Here is a 27,688-nt window from a genome sequence, read left to right on the forward strand (position 1 = left end):
TTTTGTACTTTAACTATTTGCACATTGTTACATCACAGTATATAGCCAAAATATGTCATCTGTAATGTCTCTATTCCTTTGGAACTTTTGTGAGTGTAATGTTTACTGTTCATTTATTGTTTAATTCCCTTTTGTTTATCTATTTTACTTGCTTTGCCAATGTAAACATGTTTCCATGCCAATAAAGCCATTTGAACTGAATTGAGAGAGAGACCAAGTGTTCTTGATGAAGCAAGCAATAAACAAACTCACCATGAACAACATTCATTGGTGTAAAGTACTTAAGTAGTACCTTAAAGTATGTTTACTTAAGTCATTTTTGGGGGTATTTATATTTTTGCCAACTTTTACTTACTCCATACTTACTCCTTACTCCATACATTTTTCACGACACCCAAAAGTACTCATTACATTTTGACAGAACAATGGTCCAATTCACGCACTTATCAAGAGAACATTGCCTCTGAACTGGCAGACTCACTAAACACAAATGCTTTGTTTGTAAATTATGTTGGAGTGCCCCTGGCTATCTATTTTATACATTTGTGCAGTCTAAGGAATTTGAAATGTTTTCTACTTTTGATACTTAAGTATATTTTAGCAATTCCATTTACTTTTGGCACTTATGTATATTTAAAACCAAATACTTTAGACTTTTACTCAAGTAGTATTTTACTTTTACTTGAGTCATTTTCTATTAAGGTATCTTCACTTTTACTCAAGTATGACAATTTAGTCTTTTTCCCACCACTGCTTATAGTCCCGACCCCAGCCCAGACTAATAACGTGATAACTAATAACATTGCAAACATTACTGTAGGCTACATGGACTATGAAACAACATCGCCATCAAGCGGACACTGAACCACATTTCCATGCCAAGAATCGAAACTCCGGCGATATTCTGATTGGCTGCTTTCTTTTTGCGTCATTTCCTGCATATGACTTTCACCGGGAAAGAGCTTTGGCGCGAAATCTCTGTTGTGTTGAACTGTGAAGCTAGCTACCAAAAAAGAGCTGAAGGTTATCAATACATTTGAACTAAATAGCAATGTCTCCGGTTTCTAAGCCAGAGAAGGACGTGGACAACCCGGACGGCGGTGAGTCTGACCGGAATATTACTGCAAACAAGCTAGCGTGAATACCCGACTCGATTTAGCCAACAAGCTGTCAGCTAACTATCGCGGGCTAACAACAAAGCAAGCAACTCACGTTAATAGAATGACCACATTTAGTTAGCTACGTGCCATTAAATTAACACCGAATGTTCATAAATTGCATAATTACCCACAGTTATCTGGCCATTTAGCTACTGTGATGTTGACATTTTATACTTTAAGACATACTCCGCTGGTACTTTGGCGACAAAGTATTTTTTTTTTAAACCTCCCGCTTTGAGCTAAACGTGTCTCTGTAGTTCATACATGTATAATATATGCGCAGAACTAATGTTTTACCTCAATTAGCCACAAAATCCCTAGTTTGAGGAACTTTTCTTGGAGCTGTGCTGTACGCCATTTTCCCTTAATTCCCCACCCAGGTCAGCCAGCCCCCAGCAATTAAGAGTTCTAACCAATGAGCTTCAGCCCCTCGCGTTTGTCTTCTAGCAAGAGGCCTACCCAGCGTAATCCAATGAGGTTGCAGAGCGGTCCCAACAGCTCAGTGGAAACAGCAGAGAGAGCGCTATGATGTGGTGTCCTTACTTTATCGGCAAATATGTGAAGTAATACACCATTTTCAGCGACCACTCCCGAGTGCTACTTTCTACTGGCAAAAAATATATACAACAGTACCTGGAGAATCTCTTTAAAAGCTGGCAGTCGCTTGCCTGAAATGCCTGTAGGAGAACAACTGGGTTTTGAACTCTCGTCTTTCTCTCTTTCTGCTTTCTCTCTGCCCCTTTCTTCCCCCATATTTTATGCTCCCTCCATCTCAATCTCTCTCACCCCTCACTCTCTTCCTGTTTTCTCTCTCCAGAGAATGACTGTGGCCTGGCAGTGGGTCGCTCCAGGAGGGAGAAGAAGGAGAAGACAGGGAGGAAGTCAGCTCTGGAGCAGCTCAAGAGAGCCAAGAAGGGAGAGAAAGTCAAATATGAGGTGAGAGTTGTGTGTGTTGTCCAAGTCCTGATCTGACAGAGGTGTGTTTGTGTCCGCCCCTTTTAATCTGTGTGTTAAGTGAACAAGTTGTATAGTGTACGTTATCGTGTGGGTGTTATAGCCAAGCCTTGTTTTAACATGTGTGTTGAATCTGTGTGTAGGTGGAGGATTTGACCAGTGTGTATGAGGAGGTGGATGAGGAACAGTACTCTCGGATGGTGAGAGAAAGGCAGGATGATGACTGGATCATTGATGATGGTGAGTTGGTCTGAAATACCTTCAGAACCTTTCTGCTTCTCAGTCCTAAGTTATAGCAAGTTCTCTCTCTCTCTCAGATGGCACAGGGTATGTGGAGGATGGGAGAGAAATCTTTGATGAGGATTTGGCAGATGATGTGTTAGAGAAAGGCGCCAAAGGTAGGAACCATGTGTGCGTTTGTGTGTCTGTGTGAAAACAAGCCTGTGTGTGTCTCCAGCCTAATTATTGTTTGTTTGTGTGTAGGTAAAGCAGGCGCTAAGGGAGCAGACTCTAAGAATAACATTAAGAAGGCAGCGGTGGCCAAACCCAACAGCATCAAAAACCTCTTCATGAACAGCAACGTTAAGAAACCTGCTGAGGTGAGTGTTTGTATTTGTGCACCTGTTTATCAAAAGTCGCTTCGCTAATCATGGGTGTGTGTTTCTCACCCTCTGTGACCCTATACATGCAATCCAAAACACTCAATAGTTAGTGTTCTAGTCCATTTGTTTCTATTTTGTAATTGAACCAGGATTGTGTGTTTTGTGTCTCTTACAGAAAGATGTGGACCTGTCCAAAGATGACCTACTAGGGGACATTCTACAGGACCTGCACTCTGATGTCAGTCTCTCCTGTCCTGTCAACCTCCACCTTCTCATAGCGGGAAAAAAATAGTGCATGTCAGCTCACTCACACATGAAGTTTACTCCGCAAGTGGTTCAACAACGCTTCAGCCTTAAATGTTTTTTTTTGTCAGGTTGCTGTGTATGGTTTAGTCCAGCTCCTGTAATTCCCCTCTCTTAAACCAAGTTCAGCTAGATCATTTGGTAGATGCCTAGATTTCAGCTTGTTGTTTGATTATTTTTCACGAAGACATGGATTCACTGGGGGAGAATACGCTATCAGTGTGTCTGAGTGTCTCCATCTGCCCCCTCTTTCAGAGGCCGTCACCCCTGACTCCTCCGGTCGTCACTCTGAAGAAGAAGAAGGCCCTCGGAACTACCATGAACCCCTTCTCCATCAAAACTCAATCCCCTAAGGTACACTTCTCTCTCTCTCTCCATTGATCCCTGCCACCTCTTATATTCCATTAAGGCCAAACGTTACTGAGTACACCCCTGGTCTTCTTCCTGTTGTAATGTGTCACTTCCCTCCATCGCAGGAGTCTCCATCTGCCCAGGGGTCAAAGGTGAAACACCCTCCTCCTGGTGAGCTGACTCCCCGGGTGCCTTCCCGCCTCCCCACCTCCAGGCCCTCCGTCCCCGTGGAGAAGAAGAGAGTGAAGGTGCAAGAAATTGAGGAGGGTAAGAAATCAGACTAGGAGTTAATCTAGCACTCGCTGGGCTGGTTTCCTGGACCCAGATTAAGCCTAGTTCTAGACTGAAAATATAAATCAAAAGTGCTTTTTAATCTAGCATTTGGTTTAAATCGGCAATCATATTTTATTTGTCACGTGCCGAATACAACAGGTACTTACAAGCCCTTAACCAACAATGCAGTTCAATAAATAAAGTTGAGAAAATATTTACTAAATAGAATAGGTGGTGGTTGTCAATGTAAATAGTCCGGGGGGCCATTTGATTAATTGTTCAGCAGTCTTATGACTTGGGTGTAGTAGGTGTTAAGGGGCCTTTTGGACCTAGACTTGGTGCTCCGGTACCGCTTTCTGTGCGGTAACCGAGAGAACAGTCTATGACTTGGGTGATTGTAGTCTGACATTTTTTTGGGCCTTCCTCTGACACCGCCTCGTATATAGATCCTTTGATTGCTGAAGCTTGGCCCCAGTGATGTACTGGGCTGTACGCAGTACCCGCTGTAGCATCTTACGGTCGGTCGTATGCCGAGCAGTTGCCATACTAGGCGGTGATGCAATGCTCTCGATGGTGCAGTTGTAGAGCTTTTGAGGATCGAGCATAAAAGGCATTTCGCTCGTCCGGTGGGCTCACGTCACTGGGCAGCTCGCGGCTGGGTTTCCCTATTGTAGTCCATAATAGTTTTTAAGCCCTGCCACATCTGACGAGTGTCTGAGCCGGTGTAGTAGGATTCAATCTTACTCCTGCATTGATGCTTTGCCTGTTTGATGATTCGTCTGAGGACATAGCGTTAAAAATAAGTGTCCTGATTAGTGTCCCACTCCTTGAAAGCGGCAGCTCTAGCCTTTAGCTCGATGCGTATGTTGCCTGTAATCCATGGCTTCTGGTTGGGACATGTACGTACGGTCACTGTGGGGACGACGTCGTTGATGCACTTATTGATGAAGCCTGTGACTGAGGTGCTGTACTTCTCAATGCCATTGGATGAATCCCCGAAAATGTTCCAGTCTGTGTTAGCGAAACAGTCCTGTAGTGTAGCATCCGTGTCATCTGACCACTTCCGTATTGAGCAAGTCACGGGTACTTCCTGCTTTAGTTTTTGTTTGTAAGCAGGAATCAGGAGGATAGAATTATGGTCAGATTTTCCAAATGGAGGGCAAGGGAGCATTTTCTTGTTTGCTTATGGCCTTATAGAGTAGGTTGAGTGCTGTCTCAGTGCCAGCATCAGTCTGTGGTGGTAAATAGACGGCTACGAATAATGTAGATGAGAACTCTCTTGTCCACAGGCAGTTAACCCACTGTTCCTAGGCCGTCATTGAAAATAAGAATTTGTTCTTAACTGACTTGCCTAGTAAAATAAAGGTAAAATTAAAGATAGTGTGGTCTAAAGCTTATCATGAGGTACTCTCCCTCAGGCGAGCAATACCTAGAGACTTCCTTTATATTAGGCATCGCGCACCAGCTGTTATTGACAAATAGACACACACCCCCACCCCTCGTCTTACCAGACGTAGTTGATCTGTCCTGCCGATGCATGGAAAACCCAGCTAACTGTTTATTATCCGTGTCGTTGTTCAGCCACGACTCTGAAACATAAGATATTACATGTCTCGTTGGTAGGATACTCTCGAACAGAGATCATCCAGTTTATTTTCCAGTGATTGCATGTTGGCCAATAGAACGGATGGTAGAGGTGGATTGACCACTCGCCAACAAATTCTCACAAGGCACCCCAATCTCTGCCCCCTGTATTTGTCTTTTCTTCACGGGAATGACAGGAGTTTTGGCCACACAACATTTGGTGGATGCAGATGCTTCTGAAGCTTAGAGAAATTAGTTGGTGTGTGGGATGAGTCTGATTTTCAGGAAATGTCAGTTTAAGATAAGTACACTGAATTAAGACTACCAAAAACCTATTTAGACCCAATCACCGTCCCTTCAAAGTAAATGACTAAATGTAGTCCAGTTTGTAACGTTCTCTTTGAAATGGCCTTTGAAATTATGTAATTCAATGTAGTTAGCTTTGAAATGTTTGTATGTCCATTTTAAAGTGGTAAAAATTCATAATGTTGACAGTAGTATGGTGTCGTGTCTTTCCTATCGTTAAATTGAAGACATAGTTTTTATCAAAGAATCTCTGTAATTAGAATTATGCGATCAACTGATTTTTTAAAATATTTTTTATTTATTTAACCTTTATTTAACCAGGTAGGCTAGTTGAGAACAAGTTCTCATTTGCAACTGGCCAAGATAAAGCATAGCAGTGTGAACAGACAACACAGAGTTACACATGGAGTAAACAATTAACAAGTCAATAACACAGTAGAAAAAAAAGGGGGGAGTCTATATACATTGTGTGCAAAGGGCATGAGGAGGTAGGCGAATAATTACAATTTTGCAGATTAACACTGGAGTGATAAATGATCAGATGGTCATGTACAGGTAGAGATATTGGTGTGCAAAAGAGCAGAAAAGTAAATAAATAAAAACAGTATGGGGATGAGGTAGGTGAAAATGGGTGGGCTATTTACCAATAGACTATGTACAGCTGCAGCGATCGGTTAGCTGCTCAGATAGCTGATGTTTGAAGTTGGTGAGGGAGATAAAAGTCTCCAACTTCAGCGATTTTTGCAATTCGTTCCAGTCACAGGCAGCAGAGTACTGGAACGAAAGGCGGCCAAATGAGGTGTTGGCTTTAGGGATGATCAGTGAGATACACCTGCTGGAGCACGTGCTACGGATGGGTGTTGCCATCGTGACCAGTGAACTGAGATAAGGCGTAGCTTTACCTAGCATGGACCTGTAGATGGACTTGTAGATGACCTGGAGCCAGTGGACCTGGATGACCTGGAGCCAGTGAACCTGGAGCCAGTGGGTCTGATTTAATCCTGTAAATGTAATTAACTAGGAAGTTGGGGCACCAAGGAAAAATATTCAGATTTCAAAGTTATCATTTCCTAAAATAACTTTTCAGATATTTTCTCTGATCAATTACTCTTCAAATGAATGAATTATTTACTTTATCTCACTTTAGTCTCATTCCAAAGTCGTAAATTGTTGGTTATCTGCACGAACCCAGTCTTCACTATGAGTCATCCATACATCAATTGTCTTAAATGATTTATTTATTACTAAGTAATTCACAGAAATGCATAAACAAACAAACAAACAAGGTAAATGTGGTTACATGAAATGAGAATGTGCCCTAGTGGGCTAAACCGGCAAGGCGGCTTGTTAGACAAAAGGGGAAGTGGGGGTCGACTAAGAAGTCACTACAAAATGATAATTGTAACAATTGAAATGCTAATCCTTTGCACATGAACGCTCACTCATTCGGGAACAATTGCAATCAATATATATATTTACGCTCAGTGTCGTCGTCTTGATCGCTGGTGAAAAGTTGTAGAATTGTTGTCTCTCTATCGTGGTTATAGTGGATAGTTCAGAGTGACATTCATTTGTTTCGTTATAGAATGGATGTTTCGGCGGTTGTCGTTCTTCACGTTCAGTGAACCGAATTCCTAGCTGCAGACTAGTAATTAATATCAAAGACTTGTTCGTATTCTGTTGGTATCGATAGTCTAAGAGTTTAACCACGTGGTATGGTTAAAAGATCCAGCAATGGTTTACATCCTTTGTCCTCTTCCTAAAGGATAAAAACATGGTCTGCAACCTTTAGCCATCTCGTAATTGAGGTAAGCTCGGTCTGCTGATCGAAAACCCGAGTGGGGGCTTTATTCGGAAGGGCCGAATAAAGGGCTGTCCCAGGATGTCTGACCCTAACTGGGCTCAGGGGCGGTCCTCTGATTTAGTTCAAATCAAAAGGGAATTTTATTTTTCTTCATTAAACAGTCCAAAATCATATTACACAATTATACAAACAGTATCATACTCACTCATTCATCTTATACAACAATTAGATGTAAACCTCATATCTGAGGCTATTATATAAACAGCGTTATGGTAATGTGGCCACACCGTCTCCCATGAGCTTCCCCAAGTTGTGACAAATGGACCAGTTCGTAGCTGGATTCTTCACCGATCTTTTACACTTTCTCTGGAACATGAAATTTGTTCGTACCTCAAGTTCTGTGAGGTGGAAGGAATTCCTTTGTCCTCTATGAAAATGTACTCTGCCTCTTCTACTATGTGGCCCTGTGGCAGGGTCTTCTCAGGAATTTACGACGTCTCTCTGACCACAGCAACCTAGTTGAAAGAGGCAAGGGGGAGAGGGGGATGGGGCTTGCTATACCCAAAGAGGCCAACGTCATGACAATGGTAAACTAATGTTTAAAATGAAATACTAATGTTAATGTACCAAAATTGATAGGTAGATGCAAAACATTTGGGGACTGTATTAAGAACAGGCACCCCAGGCTGAAATAGCATTTTTGCATGTCAGTGAAATTTTCAAGAAGCAAGGTGTTGCTTGCCACATCATGATGCATTTTTGATGTGGCATGTGACACATTTTTGCTTCTTGAAAGTCCAATATCTTGAAAACTGACATGCAAAACATTTGGGACGGTATTAACAGTTTTCTAAGCAAATAACTACTAAAATATAGTTTGGATTCTTCCTTCAATCTCTTTGGTAAACCAGCTCTCGGCTAACCCTTTCAGTGTTTCCCCTATATTCTGCTAAATTGTGGATGCTACTCCAAAAGATCTGATGTAAAAACATTTTCAGTGTAAACTTAGACGACTAAAACCAGATATAAAGTATGTAGAAAAGATAATGGAGCTATATATTTGTAAATAATATCACGTTTGAGAACTAACAACCATCAGAATAAAAACTAGACAGTCAGGGAAAATCTCAAATAAAAAAAATGGCATGGGGCCGCCATTGATTTTATGTTTGAATCACTTGGATAGCATAGGAACTTTCCAGTGTTTCCAGGTTTCTATAATATATGACCTATAATTACATACAATATGAATGAAATAGTTTTCCTTACAAAAAATTGTACACTGAACTAAAATATAAACACAAGATGTAAATTGTTGGTCCCATGTTTCATGAGCTCAAATAAAAGATCCCAGAAATGTTCCATACACGCAAAGATTATTTCTCTCCACATCCGGCTTCTTTACCTGCGGGGTCGTCTGAGACCAGCCACCCTGACAGCTGATGAAACTGGGTTTACACAACAGAATAATTTCTGCACAAACTGTCAGAAACCTTGTCAGGGAAGCTCATCTGCGTGTTCGTTGTCCTCACCAGGGTCTTGACCTGACTGCAGTTCTGTGTCGTAGTCGGCTTCAGTGGGTAAATGCTCACCTTCGATGGCCACTGGCACGTTGGAGAAGTGTGCTGTTCACGGATGAAGCCGGTTTTCAACTGTACCGGGCAGATGGCAGACAACCTGTAAAGCGTTGTTGGTGAGCGGTTTGCTGATGTCAACGTTGTGAACAGAGTGCCTCATGGTGGCGGTGGGGTTATGGTGTGGGCAGGCAAAAGCTACGGACAACAAACACAATTGCATTCAAATCTGTCAATTTTGAAGGCACAGAGATAACGTGATGAGATCCTGAGGCCCATTGTCGCGCCATTCATCCATCGCCATCCACTCATGTTTCAGCATGATAATGCACGGCTCCATGTCGCAAGAATCTATACACAATTCTTGGATGCAGAAACTGTCCCAGTACTTCCATGGCCCGCATACTCACCAGACATGTCACCCATTGAGCATGTTTGGGATCACCCATTGAGCATGTTTTGGATTGACATGTAATACAGCGTGTTCCAGTTCCCGCCAATATTCAGCAACTTCGCACAGCCATTGAAGGGGAGTTGGACAACAGTCCATGGGCCACAATCAACTGCCTGATTTTTGAAGGAGATGTGTTGCGCTGCATGAGGCAAATGGTAATCAATCAAATTTATTTATAAAGCCCCTTTTTACATCAGCTGATGTCACCAAAGTGCTGTACAGAAACCCAGCCTAAAACCCCAAACAACAAGCAAAGAATGGTGGCTAGGAAAAACTCAGTAGAAAGGCAGGAACCTAGGAAGAAACTTAGAGGAACCAGGCTCTGAGGGGTGGCCAGTCCTATTCTGGCTGTGCCGGGTTGAGATTATAACAGAACATGGCCAAGATGTTCAAACATTCATAGATGACCAGCAGGGTCAAATAATAATAATCACAATGGTTGTAGAGGGTGCAACAGGTCAGCACCTCAGTAGTAATTGTCAGTTGGCTTTTCATAGTTGAGCATTCAGTTAGAGATAGCTTGTGCAGTAGAGAGTGATCACACCAGATACTGACTTGTTTTCTGATCCACGCCAGTACTTAAATATATATATTTTTTTTTAAGGTATGTGACCAACCAATGCGTGTCTGTATTCCCAGTTGTGTGAAATCCATAGATTAGGGCCTGATTCATTTATTTAAATTGAGTGATTTCCTTATAACATCTTTAAAATTGTTGCATGTTGTGTTTATTTTTGTTCAGTATAATTATATTAAAAAGCAGCTTTTTTTGTTTGAATGGTGTGGCCGCTTATTGGCCAGCTCATCCTCTTCTAGACCGCTGATTTGCCAGCTCATCTTCCTCAGGAATATGACATTCTGTAAGGAAATAGCAAGTATTGAAATGCTCTAAGATAGAAGTTTGAGGTGGGGTTTTTAAGTGCTTTTTATTTTTTTCTCCCAATTTATGCATTGGCCACATACGAGTATAGAACAAAAACATTATTTTTTAACAGAATGGTAACTTTTAAAAGGGAGAATTTCACTGGACAGTTACTTTAAAACTGCACATTTTCTCTAAGCCCCATGGCCAAATGAGGAGAATTGTGGGAAATTAGCTTTAAAACAGCAAAATTGTTTCCACAGCTAAGAGGGCATCTAAAATGTTCAGTCGGAGAGTGCACCATTGGCCACACCAACGATCCAAGGGGAAATGCTGCCTTTTCCCCAATAGCTGTCAGTCTGTCCATCTCTCAATCAATCTCTCTCTCCCTTCCCCTCTCTCCCAGAGGACAACTCTCTGCAGTTTGACGGGGTGGACTTTGACGAACCCATGGAGGTGGGGCTTGAACAGGAAAAGGAGGGGCCTGCAAATGAAGAGGAGGAGCCAGAGACCAAACCAGCTGTTAAAGTGGAACCCAAAGCAGAACCACAGGACCTGGTCCTACTGTGAGTGTGTGTCTGCTTGCTTGTCTCCTGTTAGACATGCCATCATTGTATCTGTCCCATTATGGTGTCTGTGAGAGCACAGGCAGTGCCATTGAGGCCATCTCTATTTTGAAGTAGGCAATTTTCTTCTACTTTGAGTTGGCAAACAAACTGAAAGGCTGCATACTGTTTGAACAGGTATAAAGTCATTGTTGGTGATTTACTGACACCTGCATTTATGGAATGTTTGCTCCCGTATAATTAATTGGCTGATCCCTCATGGTGACTTGAGTAGGAATTATGTGGTCCTTCCTTAACTCATATGAAGTCCCACCAAGTTGACTACTTCAAAAATGGTGAAAGTCCACAGTGGCGCTGCCAATGCTGAAATAGGCTTTTGGGCACTAGTCTTCTATCTCTATGGGTTATACTATGAGTCGAGGCCAAATACCTTTGTGTGTGTGTGTGTGTGTTTACATCAGTGGTGGAAAAAGTACTCAATTGTCATACTTTAGTCATTTTCTATTAAGGTATCTTTACTTTTATTCAAGTAAAAGTGAATCAACCAGTAAAATACTACTTGAGTTAAAGTATTTGGTTTTAAATATACTTAAGTATCAAAAGTAAATGAAATTTCTAAAATAAGTAAAAGTATAAATCATTTCAAAATCCTTATATGAGGCAAAGCAGACAGCATGACTTTTATATTATGGATAGTCAGGGGAACACTCAAGACGTAATTGACCAATGAAGCATTTGTGTTTAGTGAGTCCGCCAGATCAGAGGCAGTAGGGATGACCAGGGATGTTCTCTGTTTAGTGAGTCCGCCAGATCAGAGGCAGTAGGGATGACCAGGGATGTTCTCTGTTTAGTGAGTCCACCAGATCAGAGGCAGTAGGGATGACCAGGGATGTTCTCTGTTTAGTGAGTCCGCCAGATCAGAGACAGTAGGGATGACCAGGGATGTTCTCTTGATAAGTGTGGGAATTAGACCATTTTCCTGTTCTGTTAAGCATTCAAAATGTAATGAGTACTTTGGGGTATCAGGGAAAATGTATGGAGTAAACAGTACATTATTTTCTTTATATATTTACTGTATAAATAGTAAAGTACAGATACCCCAAAAAGCTACTTAAGTAGAACTTTCAAGTATTTTTAGTTCCACTGGTTTACAGTAGCAACCATTGGATCATGAGAACCTTTTTAGCCCATCTATCCTGTTCCTCCAGGAGTGGCAAGCTGGGGGGGACTTGGGGTCAGGAGGAGGGGGACAGTGAGGCCCCCGTGGAGGTGCAAGTCGACCCCAGCCGTCTCCCATTGGCCGAGGGGCCAGAGGGAGAGCTCATGTTCCGCTTCTATTGGCTGGATGCCTTCGAGGACCAATACAGCCAACCAGGTGAGTTTTTACCAAACCCATGGACTAGTACAGCCAAACAGGTGTGTTCTTACTTAACCCATAGACTATTACAGCCAACCGAGTTCATATTACCAATCAGATGTCCAGGAATCCTCACTAAAAACAACCAAGAAAGTGAGCCCTTCCCAAACAAAATGTGGCATGTTAAGATGTGGTCATTTTATGGTTATGTAATGTGTTTTCCAGGTGTGGTGTACCTATTTGGTAAGGTGTGGATCGAGTCAGCCAAGGCCCACGTCAGCTGCTGTGTGTCAGTGAAGAACATCGAGAGGACCATGCACTTCCTGCCCCGCGAACGCGTGAGTCCTGTTTCCTGTCACATGATCATCTACTCCAGAATATCCACATTTTCACACCATGTTAGACTACTATTGGAATCAACTGTGACCCAAACTGTCTCTGAGCTTTATTACGGAAGGTTGACGTTTCCACTTAATACTGTGTTGTGTGTTTTGTGATTGCTCTTCTGGTAGGTTGTGTGTTTTATAATGGGTCTCCTTATTGGTTGTGTGTTGTTATTGACAGAAGGTGAACCCAAAGACAGGCGAGGAGACAGACACTCCGGTGGGGATGATGGACGTCTACCAGGAGGTCAATGACCTCTCTGAGAAGTTTAAGATCATGAAGTTCAAGTCCAAGGTCTGTGCCCGTCTCCCCTAGGACCAGATAGAGAAGGATTAGACTTACAGAATGATGTCAGAGGGGTTGGGTTAAATGCGGAAGGCACATTTCAGTTGAATGCATTCAGTTGTACAACTGACTAGGTATACCCCTTTCTTAGCAGAGACCAGGAAGTAGCCTAAACATGGGAACCAATGTTCATTTCATGACTTCCTTAGTATGTTTATTATAGACACGTTGACTGATTCGGTTGAATGGTTAGTTGATAGGCTGACTGTGCTCTCTGTTTCCCTCTGTAGAAAGTGGAGAAGAGCTACGCCTTTGAGATCGCTGACGTCCCTACAGAGTCCGAGTACCTGGAAGTCAGATACTCTGTGAGTATTCTCTCTCTCTCTCTCATTCTCTCTCTCTCTCTCTCATTCTCTCTCTTTCTCTCTCATATTTATATATGTCTTATCCATTGTTATTGTATTTTTTGTGCAGGCTGAGTATCCGTCTCTGCCCTCGGACCTCAAGGGTGCGACTTTCTCCAAGGTGTTTGGAACCAACACCTCCAGCCTGGAGCACTTCCTCCTCAGCAGGAAGATCAAAGGACCCTGCTGGCTGGACATCAAGACCCCACGTAAGACTACACACACGTTCTGAGACACACAGATGTTCACACGCACTCTCTCAGTCACACACTCACACAAACAAGCAACACACACCTCTAACCCTCTCTCCTGTCTCCCTGTAGAGTTGAGCAGCGTGCCTGTGAGCTGGTGTAAGGTGGAAGCAGTGGCGATGCGTAGTGACCTGGTCACTGTGGTCAAAGACCTGCCTCCTCCACCTCTCACTGTCATGTCCATCAGCCTGAAGACTGTACAGAACCCCAAGACACACCACAACGAGGTCTGTCTCTCTGTCATTAGTTAAGATCAGGGGTTTTCAACCTTCTCTTGCCCAGGGACCCCCTCCCAGGCAAACCATCATACCTAAACGGGGGGGAAAATTTAACATCTTATCAGGTGAATGATAATGGCAAGGAGAAGTAATCAACATTTTAAAATTTAATAGATTTGGTAGATCAATTATAATTGGAAGAGGAAGTATAAACTCTAACTAGAAAGGTAACTCCAAACACATTTTCACAAAGAGCAGCTGTTTAGCTGGTAAACAAAGGTCAGACGTGTTGAAAAATATGTATTTCCGACAGTCCAAGTCAAGAAAGCTTACTTGCTGCACTGGTAGCCTATTCTCCTACTGTAGGTATGTCATTAAAAATGTATTTATTTTCTTGTTGCAGTTTTTAGTCTACGTGGAACTAACAAGTGGAACAAGTACCCTTTAACTAACCCATAGAATTAGAATTCCTAGAACACATTCCCATTCAGACACTAGAACAGATATTCCCATTCTATGACATTGACACGGTCTGAGGAGACAATGTTCCCATTCTATGAGTTATATTGCTACACTCTCACTGTGAGTAATCTAGTAAATGACTAATTCTGTCATTCACTTGAACAATGGGCCCATCTCTTATCAAATCAATCAGCCCATAGATAGATAATGCACATTCCAATCAAAATGGATAGTGGATGTTATTGCATGTAGTGTAACACTTGTCTTAACAAGGTCTCCTTTTTACTTTCCTTTTTATTGTAGGTAGGTAAATATGAAAGGATATGGCTTCAAATACAATAAGATACATTTTTCTTTTTCAGATAGCAAATAATGCCTTTATTAGGATGTGACAACCCTGATGGTCTCCATTGGAATCCTGTTACGGCTAGTGTAGGGATGGTTTGTTATGGTAGAAACCGTATGTTTCTGTTATCTTTTCTGTTTTCTGGGATCTGATGGCCTGTTAGATTAGCTTTGGTTACACCCTCTCCGTGGCACCACAGCCGTTACCTCTGTGTTTACATGTTATTCTTCAAATTTTCCAGCCACTGAGCAGCAAAAGGGCTGAAAAGCCATGGTTACACATTAACCCTACATGTCTGGAGTTTTCTGATACCATCCACCTTCTCTCTCTATCCAGGGTTTGCACAAAGTGCTTAAAGTACTTCAATATGGCACTCTGAAATTGAAGTACTGGAATACCTTGAAAATCAGACATCTTCTCAAGTTGGTACTTGAAATGTACTTGAATTAAATTGAGAGGAGCACAAATTATGAACAAATATGTTTATCAAAAATATTAGAAAAATATATTGGTCTTGCGAATTTCGCGCTGTGGTTGCCAGGTGAGCTCGCTCATTTCACCCACACTGGCACTCAGCCAGGCAGGTACAGAACTGAATGATTAGGTGCCACCTAACGTCACATTGAGAGCTAAAATGGCCGACAAATGTAGATTCAACCTGCCTTTTGTGCGTATGGAAAATGTTGGGGATATTAGAATATTCGTGTTTAAGTCTTTAAATTTAACATGCCACTGTCTGTACGAACCCCGTTTCTCGCTCTCTCTCGCGCTCTCTCGCTCACTCTCGCTCTCTCGCTCACTCTCTCTGTGTGGTGTGATTGCGTGTGATAGTGACTCTGACTAATTAGACTTGGCTAAATAATTAGTGATGCAACTGGCCTGAACCTTACCTATTATTTCCTGCTTCCTGTCCATCCCTAGATTGTGTCCCTGGCTGCCTTGGTCCACCACAGGTTCCACCTGGACAAGGCCCCCCCTCAACCCCCCTACCAGACACACTTCTGTGGTGAGTTGGTGTCACAACCTGGGAGGAAGGGAGGGAGGGGAGGGGAAGGATGTTCTGGCTTTTTTTCACTGTCTGAAATGTTTGCTTACTCAGTGTTCTGTCCTTTGTGTGTTTTAGTGGTCAGTAAACCCAACGACTGTATCTTCCCCTATGACTTCATGGATGCCGTAAAGAAGAAGGTGAGTGATGACAGAACAACACCACACTGGTTTCTCTGAAATCCTGTCCTTTAGCAGGTGAAGAGTCAGAGCCCTGTTCAAATACATAGAAATGCGTCCCTCTCCTCCTTTGACTTGATCACTGACGCCCCCCCCCAACCCTCTCATTTCTCTCTCGCCCTCTCTGTCAGAATGGTAAGGTGGAGATAGCAGCCACTGAGAGAACTCTCCTGGGATTCTTCCTGGCCAAGATGCACAAACTTGACCCTGACATCGTGGTGGTGAGTAAGACGGGAAACTACATACCAGCTACTTATGAGCTACATAGCAGAACCATAAAGATACAGACCAGCTTCATGTGAGATGTGAGTGACGTAATAAGCTAATTGAGAATATGCGCTGCATAGGAGCTACTTTGTTATGTCATTTTCATACATTGCATTCAGAAAGTATTCATATCCCTTGACTTTTTCAAAATGTTACAGCCTTATTCTAAAATTGATTTATTTGTTTAAACTAATAACACACACTGTTTAAACTAATAACACACACACAATTATATGTTTGTTTTATTGAACACCGTGTAAACATTCACAGTGCAGGGTGGGAAAAGTATGTGAAATCAAATTTTATTGGTCACATACGCATGGTTAGCAGATGTTAATGCGAGTGTAGCGAAATGCTTGTGCTTCTAGTTCTGACCATGCAGTAATATCTAACAAGTTATCTAACAATTTCACAACAAAGGAATGACTAAGAATATGTACATATAAATATATGGATGAGCGATGGCCGAATGGCATAGGCAAGATGCAGTAGATGGTATAGAGTACAGTACATAAATATGAGATGAGCAATGTAGAGTATGTAAACATTATATAAAGTGGCATTGTTTAAAGTGACTAGTGATACATTTATTACATCCAATTTTTTATTATTAAAGTGGCTAGAGATTTGAGTCAGTATGTTGGTAGCAGCCACTCAATGTTAGTGATGTCTGTTTAACAGTCTGATGGCCTCTCGATAGAAGCTGTTTTTCATTCTCTCGGTCCCAGCTTTGATGCACCTGTACTGACCTCACCTTCTTGGATGATAGCGGGGTGAACAGGCAGTGGCTCGGGTGGTTGTTGTCCTTGATTATCTTTTTGGCCTTCCTGTGACATCGGGTGGTGTTGGTGTCCTGGCCGTACCAGGCTGGGTGATACAGTCCGACAGGATGCTCTCAATTGTGCATCTGTAAAAATTTGAGTGTTTTTGGTGACAAGACAAATTTCTTCAGCCTCCTGAGGTTGAAGATGCGCTGTTGTGCCTTCACCATGCTGTCAGTGTTGGTGGACCATTCCAGTTTGTCCGTGATGTTTACGCCGAGGAACTTAAAACGTTCCACCTTCTCCACTACTGTCCCGTCAATGTGGGTAGGGGGATGCTCCCAATGCTGTTTCCTGAAATCCACGTTAATCTCCTTTGTTTTGTTGACGTTGAGTGTCCAGGACCCAGTTGCACAGGGCGGGGTTGAGACTATGATTATGATTTTTCAACGCCGATACCAATTATTGGAGGACCAAAAAAGCCAATACCGATTAATCGGCCGATTTCTATTTTATTTGTAATAATGACAATTACAATTAGTGTTCATTCAGTATTGTTGTATCTTAATATAATACATCAATAAAATCAATTTAGCCTCAAGTAAATAATGAAACATGTTCAATTTGGTTTAAATAATGCAAAAACAAAGTGTTGGAGAAGAAAGTAAAAGTGCAATATTTGTCATGTAAGAAAGCTAACGTTTCAGTTCCTTGCTCAGAGCATGAGAACATATGAAAGCTGGTGGTTCCTTTTAACATGAGTCTTCAATATTCCCAGATAAGAAGTTTTATGTTGTAGTTATTATAGGAATTATAGGACTATTTCTCTCTATACCATTTGTATTTCATTAACCTTTGACTATTGGATGTTCTTATAGGCACTTTAGTATTGCCAGTGTAACAGTATAGCTTCCGTCCCTCTCCTCGCTCCTCCCTGGGCTCGAACCAGCAACACAACGACAACAGCCACCCTCAAAGCAGCGTTACCCATGCAGAGCAAGAGAAACAACCACTCCAAGGCTCAGAGCGAGCGAGTGACGTTTGTAATGCTAACTAGCCTTCCATTTCACTTCGGTTACACCAGCCACATCTCGGGAGTTGATATGCTTGAAATCATAAACAGCGCAATGCTTGATGCACAGCGAAGAGCTGCTGGCAAAACACACGAAAGTGCTGTTTGAATGAATGTTTACACGCCTGCTTCTGCCTACCACCGCTCAGTTAGATACTTAGATACTAGCTCAGTCAGATTATATGCAACTCGTCCTGAGTTGCTAGATAATATCTAGTAATATCATCAACCATGTGAAGTTAACTAGTGATTATGATTGATTGATTGATTGTTTTTTATAAGATAAGTTTAATGCCAGCTAGCAACTTACCTTGGCTTACTGCATTCGCGTAACAGGCAGTCAGTCTCCTTGTGGAGTGCAACAAGAGGCAGGTCGTTATTGCGTTGGACCAGTTAACTGTAAGGTTGCAAGAATTAATCCCCCGAGCTGACAAGGTACGAATCTGTCGTTCTGCCCCTGAACAGGCAGTTAACCCACTGTTCCTAGGCCGCCATTGAAAATAAGAATGTGTTCTTAACTGACTTGCCTAGTTAAACAAAAGACAATTTTAAAGGTGTAAAAAAAAAAATGGGCAAAATCGGTGTCCAAAAATACCAATTTCCGATTGTTATGAAAACTTGAAATCGGCCCTAATTAATCGGCCATTCCGATTAATTGGTCGACCTCTAGTTGAGACCCAGGGTCTCGAGCTGAATGACGAGTTTGGAGGGTACTAGGGTGTTAAATGCTGAGCTTGGAGTGTGACTGTTTATTTACAATGTGTTTTCTGGATTTTTTTTTCTCATTTAGTAGTTGAAGTGTACCTATGATGAAAATTACAGGCCTCTCATCTTTTTAAGTGGGAGAACTTGCACAATTGGTGGCTGACTAAATACTTTTTTGCCCCACTGTATGTCCATAAACACACCAGCCAGCTGGTCTGCGCATGTTCTGAAGACACGGCTAGGAATGCCATCTGGGCCTGCAGCCCTGCGAGGGTTAACACATTTAAATGTTTTACTCAAGTTGGCTGCGGTGAAGGAGAGCCCGCAGGTTTTGGTAGTGGGCCGTGTCGGTGTCACTGTATTGTCCTCAAAGCAAGCAAAGAAGTTGTTTAGTTTGTCTGGGAGCAAGATGTTGGGGTCCGCGACAGGGCTAGTTTTCTTTTTGTAGTCCGTGATTGACTGTAGACCCTGCCACATACCTCTCGTGTCTGAGCCGTTGAATTGCGACTCTACTTTGTCTCTATACTGATGCTTAGCTTGTTTGATAGCCTTGCGGAAGGAATAGCTACACTGTTTGTATTCTGTCATGTTTCCGGTCGCCTTTTACTGATTAAAAGCAGTGGTTCGCGCTTTCAGTTTTGTGCGAATGCTGCCATCAATCCATTGTTTCTGGTTGCGGAAGGTTTTAATATTCGCTGTGGATACAGCATCACCAATGCACTTGCTAATAAACTCGCTCACCAAATCAGCGTATACTTCAATGTTGTTGTTCGACGCTATCCGGAACATATCCCAGTCCACGTGATCAACGCAGTCTTGAAGCGTGGAATCAGATTGGTCGGACCAGTGTTGAACAGACCTGAGCACGGGCGTTTTCTGCTTTTGTTTCTGGGAGCAACGGAGTCGTGGTCAGATTTGCTGAAAGGAGGGCGAGGGAGGGCTTTGTATGCGTCGCAGAAGTTAGAATAACAATGACCCAAGATTTTTACAGCCCGGGTCGCGCATTTGATGTGCTGATAAAAATTTAGGGAGCCTTGTTTTCAGATTAGCCTTGTTAAAATCCCCAGCTACAATAAATGCAGCCTCAGGATATGTGGTTTCCAGTTTACATAGAGTCCAATTTAGTTATTTCAGGGCTGTCGGTGTCTGCTCGGGGTGGGGGGGTATACACGACTGTGATTATAATCGAAGATAATTATCTTGGTAGATAATGCGGTCGGCATTTGATTGTAAGGAATTCTAGGTCAGGTGAACAAAAGGACTTGAGTCCCTGTATGTTGTTATGATCACAACACGACTCGTTGATCATAAGGCATACACCCCCGCCCTTCTTCTTACCCTTGGATTTAATAACTGGTTGACCCTCCTTTGGCAGCAATAACCTCAACCAAATGTTTTCCGTAGTTGCGGATCAGACCTGCACAGTCAGGAAGAATTTTGGACCATTCCTCTTTACAAAACTGTTTCAGTTCAGCAATATTCTTGGGATGTCTGGTGTGAACTGCTCTCTTGAGGTCATGCCACAGCATCTCAATCGGGTTGAGGTCAGGAGTCTGACTGGGCCACTCCAGAAGGCATATTTTCTTTTGTTGAAGCCATTCTGTTGTTGATTTACTTCCTGTGTTTTTGGTCATTGTCCTGTTGCATCACCCAACTTCTGTTGAGCTTCAATTGGGGGACAGATGGCCTAACATTCTCCTGAAAAATGTCTTGATAAACTTGGGAATGTATTTTTCTGTCAATGATAGCAAGCTGTCTAGGCCCTGAGGCAGCAAAGCTGCCCCAAACCATGATGCTCCCTCCACTATGCTTTATAGTTGGGATGAGGTTTTGAAGTTGGTGTGCTGTGCCTTTTTTTTCTCCATACAGTGTTGTGTGTTCCTTCCAAACAACTCAACTGTAGTTTCATCTGTCCACAGAATATTGTGCCAATAGCGCTGTGGAACGTCCAGGTGCACTTTTGCAAACTTCAGACGTGCAGCAATGTTGTTGTTTTTTAGACAGCAGTGGCTTCTCCCGTGGAGTCCTCCCATGAACACCATTCTTGTTTAGTGTTTTACGTATCGTAGACTCGTCAACAGAGATGTTAGCATGTTCCAGAGATTTCAGTAAGTCTTTAGCTGACACTATATGATTATTCTTAACCTCATTGAGCATTCTGCGCTGTGCTCTTGCAGTCATCTTTGCAGGATGGCCACTCCTAGGGAGAATAGCAACAGTGTTGAACTTCTCTCCATTTTATAGACAATTGGTCTTAGTGTGGACTGATGAACAGAGATACTTTTGTAACCCTTTCCAGCTTTATGCAAGTCAACAATTCTTAATCTTCAGTCTTCTGAGATCTCTTTTGTTCGAGGCATGGTTCACATCATTCTTGTGAATAGCAAACTCAAATTTTCAAAGTTTCTTTTTTATAGGGCAGGGCAGCTCTAACCAACATCTCTTATCTCGTCTCATTGATTGCACTCCAGGTGAGCTGACACCTGACTCCAATTGGCTTATGGAAAAGTCATTAGCCTTGGGGTTCACATACCTTTTCCAACCTACACTGTGAATGTTTAAATTATGTATTCATTATTGACAGGAAAAATACAATAGTTTGTATGTTATTAGTTTAAGCACACTATATTTGTCTATTGCTGTGACTTAGATGAAGATCAGATCAAATTTGATGACCAATCTATGCAGCTATCCAAGTAATTCCAAATGGTTCACATACTTTTACTTGCCACTGTAGGCGTACAGAGGACCATTATCAGCAACCATCACTCCTGTGTTCCAATGGCATATTGTGTTAGCTAATCCAAGTTTTTAATTTTAAAAGGCTAATTGATCATTAGAAAACCCTTTTGCAATTATGTTAGCATAGCTGAAAACGTTTTTTCTGATTTTAAAGAAGCAATAAAACGGGCCTTCTTTAGACTAGTTGAGTATCTGGAGCATCAGCATTTGTGAGTTTGATTACAGGCTCAAAATGGCCAGAAACAAAGCACTTTCTTCTGAAACTCGTCAGTCTATTCTTGTTCTGAGAAATGAAGGCTATTCCATTCGCGAAATTGCCAAGAAGCTGAAGATCTGGTACAACGCTGTGTACTACTCCCTTCACAGAACAGCGCAAATAAGGCTCTAACCAGAATAGAACGAGTGGTGCAAAACTAAGCATAAGGATAAGTACATTCAAGTGTCTAGTTTGAGAAACAGAAGCCTCACAAGTCCTCAACTGGCAGCTTCATTAAATAGTACCCGTAAAACACCAGTCTCAACATCAACAGTGAAGAGGCGACTCCGGGATGCTGGCCTTCTAGGCAGAGTTGCAAAGAAAAAAACGTATCTCAGACTGGCCAATAAAAAGAAAAGATTAAGATGGGCAAAGAACACAGACCCGGGACAGAGGAAGATTGGAAACGGGTGTTATGGACAGACAAATCTAAGTTTGAGGTGTTCGGTTCACAAAGAAGAACATTTGTGAGATGCAGAAAAAAGTGCTAGATGCCATCTGTCAAGCATGGTGGAGGCAATGTGATGGCCTGGGGGTGCTTTTTGGTGGTGTAAAGTGGGAGATTTGTACAAGGTAAAAGGGTTCTTGAAGAAGGAAGGCTATCACTCTATTTTGCAACGCCATGCCATACCCTGTGGACGGTGCTTAATTTGAGCCAATTTCCTCCTTCAACAGGACAATGACCCAAAGCACAGCTCCAAACTATGCAATAACTAATTAGGGAAGAAGCAGTCAGCTGTTATTCTGTCTATAATTGAGTGGCCAGCACAGTCACCGGATCTCAACCCTGTTGAGTTGTTGTGGGAGCAGCTTGACCGTATTGTACGTAAGTGCCCATCAAGCCAATCCAACTTGTGGAAGGTGCTTCAGGAAGCATGGAGTGAAATCTCTTCAGATTACCTCAACAAATTGACAACTAGAATGCCAAAGGTCTACAAGGCTGTAATTGCTGCAAATTGAGGATTCTTTGACAAAAGTACATTTTGAAGGACACAATTTCAATTAAAAATCATTATTTCTAACCTTGTCAGTGTCTTGACTATATTTCCTTTTCATTTTGCAACTAATTTCATGTATGTTTTCATGGAAAACAAGGAAATATGTCTGTGACTCCAAACTTTTGAATTTTTGAACTTTTGAAAAAAACTTATTTTCGCTTTGTCATTATTGGGTATCGTGTGTAGATTGAGTGAAAAATAATTTACATTTTAGAATTAGTCTTAACAAATGTGGAAGGGAAGGGGTCTGAATACTTTCAGAATCCACTGTGTATTACTGCTCTCTATATTTACACCCCAGCTGACCTCTCTTCTCATCTATTTCCTGTAGGGTCATGATATATTTGGCTTTGACCTGGAAGTGCTCCTTCAGAGAATCACTGTGTGTAAGGTCCCCCACTGGTCCAAGATCGGACGCCTCAAGAGGTCCAACATGCCCAAACTAGGGGTGAGTATCAGGGACTTGAACCTGGGTCCTCAGAGCAACTCAATATTATGTTAGCACACTGAGCTAAAGTCTCCTTCATTATGCTTGCACATGTCACACTCCTTTGCAGTGGCTTTGGTCCATATCTAGGCCTTACAGCAAAGGTTCGAGTGGGTGTTAATGGTCTTCCTCTCTGGTGCTTGTGCTGCGTAGGGTCGCAGTGGCTTTGCAGAGAAGAGCGCCACCTGTGGCCGTCTGGTGTGTGACGTTGAGATTTCAGCCAAGGAGCTGATTCGCTGTAAGAGCTACCACCTGACTGAGCTGGCTGCTCAGGTGCTGAAGACTGAGCGAGCCACTATACCTGCTGAGAACATCAAAAACCTCTACAGGTGTGTGTGTGTGCCTCTCCATATGAGTGCTTGATCCCACAATAAAAATCTAAAGTTCAGCTGTAAAGGTCCTGGTGTGTGTCTGTCCCTCCATCAGTGACTCCCCCCACCTGTTGTACCTGTTGGAGTTGACATGGACGGATGCCAAGCTGATCCTCCAGATCATGTGTGAGCTCAACGTGCTGCCTCTCGCCCTGCAGATCACAAACATAGCAGGCAACGTACTGGTGAGAGAGACACACACGCACCGTTGAGTGAAATGCTGAGTAATTCTTAACACATGAACCCGCTCTCTCTTTTTCTCTCTCTCTCTCGTCTCACTCTCTCGCTCTAGTCTCGTACTCTGATGGGGGGTCGTTCTGAAAGGAATGAGTATCTGCTGCTCCATGCCTTCCATGACAAGAACTACATCGTACCTGACAAACCCTCCTTCAAGAAGGCCCAACAAGAACTGGTATACACACTTGCATGAGGCCAATACTAGACACTTGATTTTGTTTCCTTTGTGTCGTAGCCAGAGCCAGGGTAGAGAAATGCACTAAACTAAAGTCTAAACATACATGTTTTTAGTGATTTTGAGGTCTGGCTTATTTAGGTTTTGGCACTGAAAGGAACAGGAAACCTACCAATGTAATAAATCATTTTAGATTTGTCTGTCATCACTCACTCACCGTATGGACCTAGTGCAAGACGGACTTTCTTCCTTTCTCTCTTACCTTCACCTCTCCTTTTCTCTGTTTATCTCTACTTTTTTCTCGCTCTCCATCTCACTTTCTCCATTTTGCTCTCTCACATTCCCTCACTCAGGCAGAGGTAGAGGAGGAGGGGGATTCTGGGAAAGGGAAGAGTAGAAGAAAGAAAGCAGCCTATGCAGGTGGACTGGTACTGGACCCCAAAGTGGGTGAGTCGGGGTGGGGGGGGTGGTCAATATGTGCATTATGAAGTCTCAAGTTTCTATTATGTTTTTGTAACATTCTGTGTGAATTTCGCCCCAAAATGTCCATGCTGTACCAAAGTAATATGTGGGGACGTTCTCCTGTCCTTACCTTAAGTGTTGTCTACACACCTCATCAATAGTACTGTAGCATGGATTGGATTGTTTTCAAGTGTTTTTAATCATTCCTGGAAATGTAATCCCCCTCCAAATAAAATGGTCTTTGTTTGAGGCTACTGTACTCGCTTTCTGCATACTGTCAGAAAAAGGTTTGTGTGTTCCATAAAACGGACAGTTCCGTTAGGTTTCATATTGAACAAGGTGTGTGTAGTAACTATTGTTTTGTTACAGACTTTGTTTAATATGAATCATGCTATGTAAAAAAATATATTTACACCATCAAAATGACAGACGTGTGTTTCTATGAAGTACCCTGCTGGTCAGAATGCACCCTAGTGTGTGACATTCACCAGAGCAAAGAATTCTGAGTGGCACCGAAATGTATTTTATTTTGATGAAATGGTCTGTGAGGAGTAACTCCTATTCACTCCCCGTAGGTTTCTATGATAAGTTTGTGTTGCTGCTGGACTTCAACAGTCTGTACCCCTCCATCATTCAAGAGTTCAACATCTGCTTCACCACCGTACAGAGAGAGGCCCACAGCACACGCAAGAAGACTGAGGTGTGTGTATGTGTGTCTTAGTCGGAGAGAGACTCAGTGTGTGTGTGTGTGTATTTGAACAGTACCATTTCTTGTTTCTGTGCCAAAAGGAGCATGACCCTGATGAGATTCCAGAGGTTCCGGACGCCAACCTGGAGATGGGAATTCTGCCCAAAGAGATTCGCAAGCTGGTGGAACGACGTAAACAAGTGAAACAGCTGATGAAAGCACAAGACATCAACCCTGACCTTTACCTGCAGGTACATGCATAACGACTTCTGCTGTCAGGTTTCTCTCTGTTGTTGTGATTTTCAGTTTCAGAAACCTCTGATTTGTTACTCATAACCCAGACCACACTTGCTTGAAGCTGAAATGCGTAGGTGGTGGCTTTTCTTGAATAACACAGTAGTATCTCTCTGTCTCTGTGTGCAGTATGACATCCGTCAGAAGGCTCTGAAGCTGACGGCTAACAGTATGTACGGCTGTCTGGGCTTTAGCTTCAGCCGCTTCTACGCCAAGCCACTGGCCGCGCTCGTTACACACAAGGGTAGAGAGGTGAGTTACGTCCTGCTGGGTATACTGTAGCGAACGACTGGTCAAGTATGAATGCTGGAGCAAATCCCACTAGAGGGCAGTCCAAGACCAGCCTCTCACACACCATTACTTTTTTATTCTTCTATTGATAATCCCTTTTCATTTTTTGCATTGACAAATGTAATGTCTGATTCTGAATACATTTGCTCCATCTCGTTTCATCGTCTGTGGTTGGACTGTGAGGTAGCAACAGTGTGTACTTTTTCCTCGTAGCCTTAGGGGCAGCAGGGGATGCTGAAGGTGACAAAGTTCTGATTTTAGTCAGGGGTTTACCTGTAGCTGGTCACCACACACACCACGCCTGCATTAATTGAATGAGCTCTAACAATATCCACACATACCTCTGGTGTTCCAGTTATCCTCAGGGAGCTGTTTATTGGGATCCCCTTACAGCGCCATTGTGTTCCCTAATAGAGGTCAGGGCGTGTGCTTGTGTGTTTGGTTCAGCTCTGTGAGAGTGAGTGACTGATACCAACATAAACGGGTGTGCCATATCTGTATCTGTGTAGCCCTGAGCCTTGGGTTTGGTCTTAGCCCAGTTTAATTTCACACCTCATTCTGTGACAGTAGAATAGATAGGACCATCATTAAGCCCAGGGCTGTCCTGTCCTGTATAGTTCTGCTTCAGAGCTGAACTGCGACTCAGTAAGTTATCAGTGATGTACGCAGGATTCTCCCCTTCTATAATATTAGAGGAAGTTCTAATTCTATGGTTAATTCAATCCCTACTCAACGGTATAAACCCTCAAATAAGCAGTTCTAAGAAGTCACTTTGAAAAGGAAAGACCTTGACTCAGATTAAACTTCTGACAGGTGAAAGATAAGTAGCTCCAAGTTAGTTTCTAGTGATTTGGAGCCAAAAGGGGCAGCTGGGTGTTTGTAGTGTGTTTTCTAGTGTATTTATACTTGTCTAAAACCGCATAGCTGTCCTGTATCACCATATACACACACCTATCATCAATTGAATATGCTTTCCTTTTATGATCTGATTTTAGGGCTGTTTATAAATAAACATTACACGACACCACCAGTCACCCAGAATGCTTTGCTTATAAAGGCCTTTTTCCGGCTCCCATTGTGGTCCCCTCTTTGTTTGTGTGTGGGATCTCCTCTTTCTCTCACTCTTGTCTAAGCTGAGGCAAAAACTCCTCTGGGAATAGCCTGTCAGGCCTGAGTTCTCAGTCCAGGGAGGGGTTAAGATGCCTGGGCTTAGGAGGGGATGACAGCCCCCTGGCTGTGGATGTTCTTGTCTGATTTACCAGGTTGGAAGGGAAATCTCCCTCCTTTATCTCCAGCCTTCTGCCAAGTTGCACCCGCATAAGTGTAAAAGTGTGTTTGTGAGGCAGAGAGACAACTCTACTGTTTTGAACTCTGTTCTTTGTAGGGAAACATTTGTTGTGCCCCGGTCCCCCCATCCCTGTTATGTGGGGGTATTAGGGGGTATTAGGGGATGGGGAGCATTAAGTGGAGGGTTTAGGGTTATACGGCTCAGGGTCCGGCACAGATGTCCCCAATGTGTTATTTTTGGTTCCTTTGTGTGGGAGCCAGGGGTAGAGGAGGGCATACACAGATGTAATGTACAATCACATTTGACACAATGGTTATTTTGGATAGGTTAGTTTTAAGGGGGTAACAAGGTGTAGTAGTGAGGAGATAACAGGCGCATGGTGTTGTGTGAGTGCGCGTTTGCGCTAATCGAGTGATGTTAACCACTTTAGTCTATGGAAGCTGTTGGTGGTTGTGGAACGCTACTTAGTTTGAACTCTGACCCGTGTGTGTCAGGGTTTCCGTTAGCCGGTAGTAGCTGGCCGATTTTTTTTTTTTATAAAATAAAATCCGATAAATGAAACTGGCGCTGGACAATTTACCGGGAGAAGATGGAAAAAAATCCCATTGCAAAATAATGCTTTTTAGCCTATTCATTGATGGAAATACATTTGACCCGATCATGCTTATCAGTCTGTAGGATCATTTGAATAATTTAGTAGAATTAAATTGACACGTGTATATTTTTCGTTAGTTATGTTTATCACATACATGCAGATACAGAGCCTATGAGCGAAAATCGTTCAGACGGCACAAGAGCTGCTGCTACAACTTAACAAACATCCGCTCATTCGTTGCTGCTGGAGTGAAACGTGCTTTTATAAGCCCAATC

The 27,688-nt window shown here is 42.7% G+C and overlaps 1 protein-coding gene across 1 annotated transcript in view; it reads left to right on the plus strand.

Annotated features, from left to right (window-relative positions):
- The first annotated feature begins 927 nt into the window (after nucleotides 1–927).
- The window catches only part of LOC139420331 (polymerase (DNA directed), alpha 1), a 95,470-nt gene continuing 68,709 nt past the window's right edge, over nucleotides 928–27,688 (plus strand). The window contains exons 1-26 of the mRNA XM_071170315.1: nucleotides 928–1,100; nucleotides 1,978–2,096; nucleotides 2,258–2,354; nucleotides 2,432–2,512; nucleotides 2,598–2,713; nucleotides 2,892–2,954; nucleotides 3,275–3,373; nucleotides 3,496–3,637; nucleotides 10,634–10,793; nucleotides 12,002–12,168; nucleotides 12,376–12,488; nucleotides 12,715–12,828; nucleotides 13,110–13,184; nucleotides 13,294–13,432; nucleotides 13,547–13,701; nucleotides 15,422–15,506; nucleotides 15,624–15,685; nucleotides 15,856–15,945; nucleotides 22,857–22,973; nucleotides 23,166–23,341; nucleotides 23,439–23,568; nucleotides 23,676–23,795; nucleotides 24,149–24,242; nucleotides 24,833–24,957; nucleotides 25,047–25,196; nucleotides 25,369–25,491. Coding sequence (XP_071026416.1) covers nucleotides 1,052–1,100; nucleotides 1,978–2,096; nucleotides 2,258–2,354; nucleotides 2,432–2,512; nucleotides 2,598–2,713; nucleotides 2,892–2,954; nucleotides 3,275–3,373; nucleotides 3,496–3,637; nucleotides 10,634–10,793; nucleotides 12,002–12,168; nucleotides 12,376–12,488; nucleotides 12,715–12,828; nucleotides 13,110–13,184; nucleotides 13,294–13,432; nucleotides 13,547–13,701; nucleotides 15,422–15,506; nucleotides 15,624–15,685; nucleotides 15,856–15,945; nucleotides 22,857–22,973; nucleotides 23,166–23,341; nucleotides 23,439–23,568; nucleotides 23,676–23,795; nucleotides 24,149–24,242; nucleotides 24,833–24,957; nucleotides 25,047–25,196; nucleotides 25,369–25,491 — 2,961 coding nt within the window. The 5' untranslated portion in view covers nucleotides 928–1,051. The remainder of the gene's footprint in view (nucleotides 1,101–1,977; nucleotides 2,097–2,257; nucleotides 2,355–2,431; nucleotides 2,513–2,597; nucleotides 2,714–2,891; nucleotides 2,955–3,274; nucleotides 3,374–3,495; nucleotides 3,638–10,633; nucleotides 10,794–12,001; nucleotides 12,169–12,375; nucleotides 12,489–12,714; nucleotides 12,829–13,109; nucleotides 13,185–13,293; nucleotides 13,433–13,546; nucleotides 13,702–15,421; nucleotides 15,507–15,623; nucleotides 15,686–15,855; nucleotides 15,946–22,856; nucleotides 22,974–23,165; nucleotides 23,342–23,438; nucleotides 23,569–23,675; nucleotides 23,796–24,148; nucleotides 24,243–24,832; nucleotides 24,958–25,046; nucleotides 25,197–25,368; nucleotides 25,492–27,688) is intronic.

The sequence above is a fragment of the Oncorhynchus clarkii genome, chromosome 11 (assembly GCF_045791955.1).
Source record: "Oncorhynchus clarkii lewisi isolate Uvic-CL-2024 chromosome 11, UVic_Ocla_1.0, whole genome shotgun sequence".
NCBI classification, from domain to species: domain Eukaryota; kingdom Metazoa; phylum Chordata; class Actinopteri; order Salmoniformes; family Salmonidae; genus Oncorhynchus; species Oncorhynchus clarkii.